This window comes from Pithys albifrons, chromosome 2 (genome assembly GCF_047495875.1).
Source record: "Pithys albifrons albifrons isolate INPA30051 chromosome 2, PitAlb_v1, whole genome shotgun sequence".
NCBI classification, from domain to species: Eukaryota; Metazoa; Chordata; class Aves; order Passeriformes; family Thamnophilidae; genus Pithys; species Pithys albifrons.
The window spans coordinates 60,411,701-60,424,611 of record NC_092459.1 but is presented as its reverse complement, the minus strand read 5'-3'; the positions used below and the strand labels follow the sequence as shown (position 1 = coordinate 60,424,611).

Here is a 12,911-nt window from a genome sequence, read left to right as displayed (position 1 = left end):
GCTTATGAATTTTACATTGCTTACTGTTTTTTTACTGATGATTCCCTGGTTTCCTAGGGGAACCAAGAGGTTCAGTATATTCATGGCCAACAGACTATGTTTAAGAAATACTTAAAGACACTTTAAGAAATACTTAAATCTCCATTTTCAGTCTTCCAAGCTACATACTTCCATTTCACATGATTGAACCAGAAAAAATGAATTTGGATTTAAAAGCCTCAAATTAATACAATATGACATCATACTTTGCTTGTTTTTGCATGTAATACAAAAGTCCCACAGATATTTTTATTATTTTATAAATGGAAATAGGAAAATTGAATTTCATCCTACAAGTGCTGGGGACTGATGCTGGTATTAGAAAATAGTAGTATGATCCTGAAATGAAAGCAAGTTCTGACTTGTTTATAGTAATACTGAATGTATTTTACAGTAATGCTATAGTGTAAAACAATATACACAGAATAATTTGCAGTAATGCAGTTTGCTATGATGCAAGGGATCTGTCTTTCATGAAGCACTATACAAAACACAGGCTTATTGCTGAGATCTGTAGAATTACTGTCAAAAGAGTTTCAGATGGTTTTATTCTAAATTTTCCACACCAATTAAAATCTAATCCAGTTCACGGTCCAGGTTAGTATGCTATACCAGATCAGAAAGGAACACAAAATACACCATGTTTTATCCATTAAATATCAGTCAACTAGAGTGCTTAAGCATACATTTACAAGTTTCATATTACCCCTTTCAAATCTGCTGCCTAAGAGTCTACACTAGTAAAAGGATACAATCAGCTTAACTTTAATGCATGCTTATGTTTGATTTTCTTTTCCTCATCTCTTCGCGTTTGAATACAAGACTTATTTTAGTCACTGCAAAGCAGTGCAGCTATAAAAACGTGGATTTGATCAGGCAGCTTGGAAAGAAAGAACAGATAAAATGTAATTTAAATTATTCCATGAATCAGACATGCTTTATGGTGTACTCAATTATTATGTCATAACAGTTAAAAGACTGCTTATCCTTTCTTTTAAACAGCATGGAGGGATTTTTAACAATCAAGAGCTCTATAATTGCAAGGGCAGACCTAATAAAGACTCAAAATTCATTTTCCAAGATATTTTAATTAAATCCTAAGTCCAAAAAGTCTCCACAACAAAACAGACAGGAAAAATATTAGTTCAAAATACGAAACTCTGTGACACTAATACCAGAGACAAACCTATAGTGCTTTAAGGGTTGAAGAACAAGCTTGTTTTTCAGCCTCCTAAAAAGATGGAACAGTTATGAAGTAAATTTCTCTAAAAGTTTACGTTGTTTAGAATCTGTCTCCAGTTTTATGACTATTGCTGATAAATATTAGTAATTTCTCTTAATTACCCATACATATACAAAATTGTAAAGTGTTCACACAGAAGGAGCAAGAACAAATAATCAAGAATACATGTAGCAATCCGTGCAGCTGTAAGGGATTAGGTTGGAACACCATCAAAATTATACCCTCTGAAGTAACAAGAGATGTTTTTTCCAGCATGTTTTAAAATGAAATACAAAGATCCTCAAGTCTCCCTCAACTTTGACTTATGTCTCAGGTAACACAAATACCAAAATAATTTATGTATAGAATAAAGTCCTTCCCACTGTAGATCTGTCAGCCTTCTCACATGCTCTCATTTGAGGAGGAAAGTGCTAATCTTAGTTACCATTTTAAAGCTATTATACTTATCATTGTTTGGAATAATAAAATAAGAGTAAGAATTTTAACAGAACATCCTAATTTTCAAGTCTTTTACAGTCAGCTTTTTACCATTCTCATAAACTAGATATTGCAAGATGAATTCTAACTCTTGAATGATGTTCACAGTACTTTCTTCAGTATTCTGCTTACATCAAGCCACTGCATTTGTGTTTCTAGCTCCACTGTTTGTAAAATGAAAACAGAGATTCCTACTGTACCATTAATTGCTAATCTGACAATGAACCCAGGGTTTCACTGCCCTGGGTGATGAGAGTGAGAGCTTCTGTGAAACTCCACTTCCCTAACAGGTACAGTAATAAGTTGTTAGTTCTTTAGGCAAAAGATGAATCTGTTGAATACAGGCTTCATTCTCTGCCTGTAATTAGTAACTTCAGGGCCTTCTGTAGATTCTGCACAGCTGTGCTCACATCTTCATACTGCAAAGCACTGCCAGCATATTTGCAATACTTTTGAGCTCTGGCAAAGTCCTCTGGAGTCAAGCGGACTTCTCCTGCAAAAAAATAAGTATTACAAAGTCACTATAAAGGAAATCTGACTTAGGCTTCTTTTCTTGTGATTTTTATATTTGATTTATACTTGTGGCAATATTATGAGAACCAGGCTAATATTTGTGGTAGTATTAAAAAGCTCAAGCTATGGTGTTTCTTCTATTCTCTTTTCTTTCCATTCATATAATGCTTAACTTTTTTACTGCTGGCATTTGAAAAATATGAGCACCTTTCTAAACACTGGAATTTGTACAATCCAGTGCCTTTCAAAAGTAAGTTAATACCTTTGAGAAAGATCTGTTCTTCATCTAAGGCACCAAAGGAGAGCTTTTTAATGACATTAAGTTAGCTGTCCTCATATTACAACCTGCGAGAAAAGACAGTGCTTTCTGTGTTTACAGTATAATTACTCTGCTCTCTTCTTCAGGAATAACACATAATTAGAAATTGTTCCTTCTTAACAGGAACAACTTTTCAAAATGTAGAAGAATTCCTCATCAGCATGTTTTCCCACATTTTATATTTCTGTTTTTTCAAATAATTTTTATGTTTCCCATTTTAGGTCAGATGCCTGGAAACATGATCGATGTCATTAAATGTGCCCATTTTTGTAATATGGGAGAACGTTAGCAAAAAATATTCTCAAATTATAGTATAAACCATCTGTTACTTATTAATCAGAATATTTTCTTAACTGAAGTTAAAATATTGAGATTTTTTTGACACTCAAACACTTGAGTTCAGTCTTCAAGAAAGCATAGGAGGAATTTACGCCCTAACTGGCGTAAGATTTTATATGTGAATAGTGCATAAAATAAAGCACAGTTTTACTGTACCTCCTTCCACCCACAAATTCACGAGGAGTTTTAAGGTTAATCCCGTGCCACTCCAATAAATTATGGACAGATTATAAAACCTTAACTCATGTTCTTTCAGATCAATTTAACTTGAAAATGATGGATAATTTCCAACACAGAGTTCTATAAGCAGTGAACTGATTTCATAGATAAAATGCATTTTAAAATGCACCATAGATTTTATATAAAAACTGGTTAAACAAAGATTTAGCTCTCTGAGTACTACATTTTAAGCAATAACAGGAATATAGTTAAATCCATTTTTTATGGCACAATTTCAGTTAGTTGGATTCTTTCTTTCAAAATAGAACTGCTGTTAGCAATACTGTGTGAATGTTTACTAAAGAATCTCAGTTCTTATCAAAAAATGCCTATTATATTTGCTTTTCCTTCCCCCAATCTTATTATTTAAGAACAGCTTTTGAACAAATAAAACGGAAAACCTGGGAATATGAAAAACTAGACCAGTCTGCTGGCTTTCAAAACAACCCTACCCCAATAACAAGCAGAAAGCTAAGCACACTCAAGATTAATTTACCAATTTTTAAAATATACTCTAAAAGTCTACTTATCTTCCCTTCAATAAATAAATATAACCATTGAGGGACATGAAAACTTGCTGGGCTCATTATCATTGCAATGTATATTAGTTTACTGCTGAATAAGTGAAGCCACATTAAATCTCTTAAAATACACATGTGAGCAAACACACATAAGGGAGTGCATAAACACAGGCACACACTTCTGTTATTCTGCAGCCTAAATAAAGTCACAGACTAAAAGCAGCTGGGGTCAATCTGCGACCACATTACTGAACATCTTTAAGAAATTAAAAAGACCAAGTTCAAAGTGGTTCTATGCTACGATGCCAAAAGAAACTACAAAATTATTCTTTAAAAACTGGCCAAGGCATCAGTCCAGTATTCAACTAATTTATTGGAAGCAAGCCTAAATTCACCCATCTAATCTTATTTTTACAGTATGAGCTCTATTAATGTTTTGCTGGCATAAAGCCTTATTTATTATGAAATCTACTTCAGATGCTATTATGACATAACTTGAGGGAAAGAAGTTAACAATTTTAAATTTATAAACTGAAGTTTACACAGCAAGGGTGCTGGTCTTTTGATGTGCTCAGTAGCCTGGACTTGTATTGAAGTCAGCACCTCACAATGGATGAACAAAAGAGAAATAAACCAGCTCTGTGTTCTTTTCAAAATAATGTGAAAATGAACTATAATGAGTACTTTACATCAAAGGTATAACCATAGAACTTAGTAACTGGCTTATATCTACATATTCTAAGGATTAAGCAGTTTTGGAGGAAAGGACCTGGTGGACACCAATTTGTCCATGAACCAACAACCTGCCCTTTCACTGAAGAGAGGAAATGGCATTCTGTGCTGCATTATGAAGAGCGCTGCCAGCAGGTCGAGGGAGGTGATCCTGCCCCTTGCAGCCCTAGTGAGGCTGCATCTGGACTGCTGTGTCCGGATCTGGGCTCCTCTGTACAGAAGAGAGACTTACTGACATCCTGGAGACAGTCCAGCAAAGGGCCACAAAGATGATTAAAGGACTGGAGCACCTCTCATGAGGAGCAGCCAAGACAGATCGGTCTGTTCAGCCTAGAGAAGAGAGAGCTCACGGGATCTTATTAATGTATAAAAATACCTGAAAGGGAGAGTGTACAGGGCAAAGAGCCAGGCTTTTTTCAGTGGTGCCCAATGACAAGACCAGAGCCAATGAGCACAAAACAAAACAAAGGAGAGTCCTGTCTGAACATCAGGAAACAGTTTTTATTGTGAGAGTGACCAAGCTCTGGGGCAGGTTGCTCAGATAGATTCTGGAATCTCTGTCCTCGGAAAAATTCAAAAGCTGTCTTTTGTATTAACAGTGACATTTTTTCTCAAACTTCTTCCCTCAATGCAACAAACTACAGGGAGAGTGCATAGACAGGGGGAGACACAAAGAACATGGTCCTGAGTGACTAGTTTTACAGGACCCTTCCCTGAGCAGAGAGATTGGACCATACCAGCTCCTCAAGTCCCTTCCAACTGAAAATATCCTGTGATTCTGAGCTCTAAAAAAGCCCAACAACACTGAGATGGGAAAATTATACTGTATTTATTCTGAAACAAACCTGCTTCTGTGTTAATCTGGAATTATTTCCACAATAGTTATATTACTATAACATGACGGGCACATGGAATCCATAAAAAACATGATTCTTTTAAGAGGAACACAAAGTAAAAACAATTTCACAGAGCTGCTAAAAATCATGTTGGGGGAAAAAAGCAGTTTTAAAATGGAAGTAATTTATATTTTACATGATGTATCTGCGTCTCCCTGGTATCATTTTCTATTCATCAGATGTTTTTCCTTTTTATGATGCCCAAATATAAGGCAGCAGATTGTGATGACAAAGGTAACAAATGGTTTTTGAAACAAGATGCTCTTTTTCCCCATTAAAGCACTTAAAATGTTTAAAATATAAATACTCAAGGACTTATTTTTAAGATCATGAAAACACATTAAATGTCCAATTATTATTTCCATAGAACACCAAACATTATTATACACACAACTGGAATGGATAAATGCTTCTCTATACTATGCCATCTGTGGAAGGAAGCACATGGCAATGTAAAAAGATCTTATAAAAACTGTGTAGCACAACTATGAAAGCATTAAGTGTTAGCAAAATCTAGGAATAATAAACTACACCAAAGAAGTGCACACACACATACATGAAGTTGCTGTGTAGCTTTACTTTCTGTTGTCAGACAGGTTAACCAATGCTTAAATGCAAAAGTTTTGACACTTCAAAAGTCAATGTTAAACTCTGAAACCTGTTTGCACAAGACAAGACACAACTATTGAAAGATTCATGCTGACTAAAAATCAAAGAACACTGTTCCTTTAACATTACTTTCTTTTGATAAAACATTCTACTCCTCTCCACTGAAAATTTTTCTCCCATACCATTAATCAAATTGCTTCTCTCATGTTATGGGAAGGAAAGAAAATATATAATTTATTCTAAAAATATACATTTGATCTTACTACCAGAAAGAATCTTGCAGGAATATGTGGAATATCCTGTTTGGCTATGCCTATACTAGCACATTCAACACTGCCAAAGAACACGTCTCAGCACTCAAACTTGTCTACAGTGTCAAACTGCTGGAACAGACTCCACTATGGTTTTGGCCCATGCAAACCAGCCCTTTCCCAAACAATTCCTGGGCATGACTTGCGGTCAGAGCAGGCTACAGACTATTCAATATGAGCAGTCTTCACAACCTACCTTGTTTATAAGGTTTAAAAGTTTAATAGTATGGATGGGAGTAGTTTTGTGCCAGCTGTTCTCCATGCCAAATATTTATGGGCATGTATAATTTGTTGGTATAGACACAGATATTGTTGCTAAATTATGGAGCAAATGTACTTTGCACTGTGCTAGATCTATGGATCTACTGGAGGGCAATACTGACTCCCTCTTCCTGTCCAAAGGAAACTTCAGTTCCATATGAATGGTACATACCTCAATATGCAGCAAGGATCTATCCCAAATATATATATAGGAACTCAGGAAGCAGGGAAGGCTCCTGGGTCCCAAAGTTTAGTGCCTTCCTTGAGAGATACAGGCATTTCTCATTCTACTTATGGATCAAAGAACAAGGCTACTGCAGAACGGAGTACTGTTGGCATAAAGGGACTCCTCAGCAGGTTGAGAAGAATGGTATCTGCTGTTATTCTTACATGTATCGCTTTGGGGAGGATACTTTGGGTAATGACCACAATGCACAGCAGGACAGTGACAGGCAAGGACACACACTTCCCGCTGCTCTCAAGCTTTTTAACTCTATACATGCAAACAAAACAGTCACTGTATCTCTGCTGACTGACACATCCACTATGCCCTCTCAAACTCCTACTTAACTGACAGTGTTTTCTTAAGCTTTTGGAATGGGGGATCTGTATATCTGTATGACCTGTATGACTTCTTCCAGTGCACTTTTGCAAAACTCCCTCATAAGAATGTAATACTTTGAGCTCTTCCAAGACCCAAACTTGTTGTGACACCACTGATGCGCAGAGGAGGAACTGAGGCATGCAAATAGTCAGGTTAGGTCAAGTTAAAGATTTATCATGGTGCTTAGCAAGGGTCTTAATCTCTTAATTACACAGTATTACTTACTATGCATTCTCACAAACACACTCTCAGTTCCTTTTATGTACTTATTAAACCAGGTTATCACGGTAAGTGGTTAGAGGGACCAATGCAATGATACGATTCAGATATTGGTATCTATTCAATGGACAGAAAAATTCCAAGAAAACGGTTAATAATTTGTCCAAATGTACACAAGTGTTCAATTTAGAATCTAGGGCGATTCCAGCTTTATTGTCAGTCATTATTCTTTCACAAGCCACGGTTTCCATAAGGTTAGCATTTATGTGTACAGTTCACAGAATGGTATATGCAAACAGACATAAAATACATGTGTGTAGGTTATTAGTGATTTTAACATCAAAGACAGAAGGCATCTTAGAAGATAAAAGCCTCGATTAAATGGTACATCAAAACGACATCATTAGCAGTACCTTATAAATTAATTCATTTAATACAGGTACTGCTTGTAGTCAACAAGCACACATACAATTATGCTGCACTAAAAACATCACCGGAATGTTGTGATTATTTAATGAAGTAAATATATAACTTCAATATTGATCATGTAGAATAAATTTTAAGTAAAGGTAATGTGGATTAATTACCAAACATATAATTTAGCAAGGCCATTGGAAATACTAGCTTTGCTAAGCATATCAGAACCTCATCTGAGAAACAACAACATAAATAATAAACCACATTACACAATCGTAGCTCGTTGGTTCAAAACAGATGGACAGCACTACACATTATAACGTAGCTTTCAGAAACTAATAAACTGTTAGCAACACAATGCTTAGGTGATGTCCATTCTTTTTAAAGTTTTGGAATCAGTTGCATTCAGGTAACAATGAGAGTATTTCTCAAACTTCTTACTGCAGTGCAGGGGAGACACACGGGACACAGGATGTCCTTGTACAAACAATATAAATGCTACCAAACTTACCTCCAGACTGAGCGCTGTAAAGGGAAGGATCAACTAGAGGAATATTCTGAGGAGCAGGCTGAATGGTGTTACTTGTCTCTCCTGCAAACCAATGCAAGAAAGATGGACTTCAGTTATTTTTACTCATAGGCTTTAAAAGTAAGCAAACAAAATGGAACAGGTAAACCCAGTGATTTTTAAATTCCGCAGCTGATACCTTACTAATTCTGAAAATGTGTAACAAATAATTTTAAAGCCCTCAATTCAGATTATGAATGTTTTATAAAATAATACAGAAGAACGTACAGGCTGTCATCCATTGTATCAGTACAGGATTTCACAGAAATTTAATTTTAAGCACTAGAAAAATAGGAAAACACTAGTCCAAGAGACACTGGTTACCCTAAAGCATTGAGGAAAACCTGTTAAAGAAAAGTGTGAGTTAACATCCATATTTGAAATTTAAATTCTACCTTTTAATATCAGAGACAGTCTCTATTTTTTACTTTTAAAGCTCCATGCCTGTCATCTCACACTTGCAAAGTATCTCCTTCCAAATTCCTTTGAAAACAATTGGTGAAAATAAAAAAGATAGCTAGACTTTAAAGGGATATCGTGGTGCTAGAAGAAGAAACAGCACTTTACACTGTGAAGCATTCCTGCATCAGTGTTCCCATTATAGACATACTCATTTGTCTAGATCCAAAATTGTGTTTTTGCAATATGCCTAGAACACAGCAGACTAACATAAAGTTATTTCTACAACATCTGATATGGGGGAAGATGGTATAATCCCTTATAATTCATAAATTATCTGTGACTGTATGAAATGATTGATGGGGTTAAAACTATGTAATGCAAAGAATTAACATATTCCACCAAGGTACATACTCCATAATTTTCATATCTGGTAAAAACAACACCTTCCCTCCCAGATCCAAAAAAACCCTACCTATCTGAAGGATTTCCCTTTGATAAAGCTGAAAAAAAGAGCATCCTGAACTCTTCATAGGGTGAAACATTTTTAAAATGAGAGAGTAAAACAAAGGGAGGGATTGTGTGGCAAAAACATCTCATGTGTTTGATAATATAAAAAACACATCCAAACAATAAATGATTATCAGGATTGAAATCAAGAGCTTTCAACTTTTTAATCTTATTAATCATTAATTGATAATTATATTTTATTATTAATATTGACGGTCCTATGAGACAAAAAAGTTGTATTCACCAATCCTTTAATACAATTATTTTTAAATAAAGCAACTGAGAAGGAACTTTGGATTTTTAAGAACTTGGTTTTGGTCCAAAAGTGGCACATAATAGTAAGAAGAAGGATGTAGGAGGCCATATGTTTAGCAGTAGGGACAAACTTCCCATTAATAATATTGTCTGAGGTTAATCACACTAAATACTTGCACAGGAAAAGGAGCACAAACCAAACAGAAGAAAAGCATGAATGGTACATCAGGCACGATTGCTATAGTGTTGTTGTAGCAATTTCAACATTATGTTGGATATGTTCCCACAAAAAGAACAGCTGCCTATCTGCCCAGGGAAAGCTAAATATGAAATGAAGTAATACAATTTCATCTATCAAGTGAAAGATTCAAATAACACTTTACAGTATAGATGTTGCAATGTAGTATTATTTTACTTATTCTAGAAAAGACAAAAAGTTTCCTTCTGCAGAAGTGGTTATTTTTTGATTCGCATATCTCCTCTGGCAAAGTGCTCCAAAATACAAATTTTTCAAATGGCACTTTTACAATGTTATCTTATGAAGATGCTTTTGCCACGCATCTCTCAATAAAGGCATCTATTTTTCAGGTATGATTTGGACATACCTGTGTTATGAGGTACTTCAGCTGGAGTGTTAGCTGGTGCATGGGCACCTGGTGGTATATGTATGCCAGTGTAATTACTAGTGGGGATGTTGTTAGCTTCATATGTAGATGACGATGTTGGTTGAGTTGTTCCACTATGGACAGAAGATGACCCCGTTTCTTCCTTTTCGGCATCTGCTAAGATGACACAAAATTGCAACTATTCTGTAGAAACACTTGAAAACTTTGGCTTTCTTTAAAATCCCTTTTCAAATTTTTATTAGTACAAAAACCCGCCACCACAGTGTACCGTAAAACATCAACCCAAAACACCTACAGTTGATTTGACAAAGTAAAAAAGCAACACACAATACAACAAAGATCTAGAAACTGACATACTTCCAAAGATCTCTTCTGTTCAAATTGAAAGATCTTTTCATTTCTGGTTTGAATATAAGCAATCTGTCTCATTAGAACAATCACTTACACCTTCATGTACTTCATTAACAACAGTTGAACAAGATACTACAAGTATGAAGTAATCTATATTTTAACATAAACATGAATCAGAATATGGTAAACAGTATTGCCCTCAAAAACTCTTAAAAAAAACCTAGAGAAACCTTTTACCCCGTGTCAAACAACAAATAAACAGGAAAAAAGAGGAACTTTGGGAAAGTAATACCAAACAAGAAAACTAAATGCAGCTTAGCTAAGTCAGGACTGTATCTAGAACAGTTAAGAATACATAATGCTCTGCAAGAACAATATATCCCATAGCATTTACAAGAACATACATATTTTTCAATCCAGTCATGTTCCCAAAGTTCTGATCTACTTTAATCAATATTGCTTTAAAGGCTAATGATCCATGTATTATGCTAATGATCCAGTTAATTTAGAATATAGTTGATTTCTGTTCCTTCACTGGAATGAATTTCAATTCAAACCAGCTAATTTTCTTTTACAGTGTATGGGTTCACCTGTGCCAATACTGTTAAGTGGAACAAATACAGTTTTTGGAATTGCTTATTTAACAGCCAGTTCTTGAAAGGGAACAAAAAATATATGGGAGCACAAAACTTGTATGTGTGTAGAGCTAGCAAAAGATGCTCTTTATGAAATTCATACTGATCTTCAACTACACAAGATTATGTTTTATGCAAACGCTTCTACTGCTTAATATTTAAACATCTACTATTAAAAATATTATTATTACAAATGAGGATTTTTCCCCCTGTAAGACCCTCTTCCTCACAGAAAAAACTTCAGGTACTACCTTTACACTAAACACCTTCTAATTTACAATGCTATTTACTAACATAAAAGGCTATAATAAAGCAGAATAAAATCAACAGAAGAAGATTAGAACATTCTTACTGAACTTTAATAAATAGACTCCGGTTTTATGAAACTGTTTCTGACATAAGTAAACAAACATCCGGCAGGTTTCTGGAAGACAAAAGGTATCTTAAGGTACCAGATTTTTCCCTTTTCTGTATTTCTCTGCACTAGGACTTCATAACCCTGCAACCTCTCATCCCACACTTGTGTCTCTGTTGCAGTAATCCCATTTTCTCCCCACAACATTCTCAGTTTCACTCAGGGTCTCGAGTCACTCCTGCAACAGTGTAATGCTGTAGGCAGCACTGGCCATGGAAGACATGAACTCAAAGTGTTGAAGTCTGGCAATGTTAAAAACAACCAAAAGAAGTGTTAGCAATGCTGACCACTCTTAACAACAGTGCCTGAAAAAGGCAAATTCACAAAAGGGCAATCTAGTTTTTAATCAGGTACATGCACCAAAAGGTTAAGCTCAGCTGTTTGATTTGCTCATTATGCAATGGGCCAATGTTAAACTGTATTAAACAGTAGTTTTGTTTAAATTAACTCTCAGGCGTTTGAAGTGCCCAAATATCATCAAAGCATTTTAACTACTGCTTCTGCAAAGCAAATATTTAAGATATTCTTTATCAAAGATTAAAGTATTGAAAACATTTTAAGATATGCACTTGCAGTATTTGTGAATAGTTTTAACAGTAGTGCCAAAGGATTTCAGGCTGCTGAAAAAGAACATTTAAGTCAACAAACTGTTTTTAAGTTCTGCGGTTAGAACATCTACAACATTATTGAAAAAAAATATTTTCTGGTGAGTAGGAATGAATGCTAAAAGATTTGAGAATTATTTTCTCATAAAGCAGTAATAACCTAGAACTTAAAGTTCCTTGCAATTTGCTTAAAGATGCTGAAACACTAGGCTGTGAAACAGTGACACAATTGTTTTACATGTTGTTCCAGCTCCAGCTGAGTTTCTTGTCTTGGAACCTCATCAGCCTTGTACTTGAATCCCACCATAATGAACCCATGAGCTCTTTATATTTTCCGCAAAGTTACAGTATACCCAGACCATCTGTTTGTGTTTTTAAAATTATTCATTTATTGAAGGTGAGACTTTGTGAAATAAAAGGCTGATACTCCTGGCCCTATAAGCAACTATCCAAAGATACTTTTATACCAACAGAGGATTGTCAAGGCTTAATGGCATTACCTTGTGTAGCATAAAGAAGCATTGACTCTAGCAGCTTAGAGCACTAAATTTAAGACAAGCAAACTTTTTATGTTTATTTTTAAGGAGTCTGGACTTCTCCAGTTCTCTAGACTCTTATTTTTAATGAGTTCAGAGAATTAAAATCTATCAGTTTTAAATGTTTTCTTTTCCTCATTCTGCTGCAATGTTTCTCTTTTGCTTGAGATGTTGCTCCAAGATTCACAATGTAAGGTTTTACTGGAACACTGTTTTTTTTTTTTTTAAATTTCATCTATTTTTTTCCACAATACTGAGAAATGAATTCAAAAAACCATCAACTTTTCATACA

The 12,911-nt window shown here is 35.0% G+C and overlaps 1 protein-coding gene across 2 annotated transcripts in view; it reads right to left on the bottom strand.

Moving 5' to 3' along the window:
- Positions 1 to 1,107: 1,107 nt before the first annotated feature.
- The window catches only part of VTA1 (vesicle trafficking 1), a 36,586-nt gene continuing 24,782 nt past the window's right edge, over positions 1,108 to 12,911 (bottom strand). The window contains exons 6-8 of one of the 2 annotated variants that reach the window (XM_071549193.1): positions 10,057 to 10,233; positions 8,231 to 8,311; positions 1,108 to 2,252 (exon numbers count right to left, since the gene is read on the bottom strand). In XM_071549193.1, coding sequence (XP_071405294.1) covers positions 2,107 to 2,252; positions 8,231 to 8,311; positions 10,057 to 10,233 — 404 coding nt within the window. In that variant the 3' untranslated portion in view covers positions 1,108 to 2,106. The remainder of the gene's footprint in view (positions 2,253 to 8,230; positions 8,312 to 10,056; positions 10,234 to 12,911) is intronic. The other variant, XM_071549194.1, reaches the window with a different exon arrangement.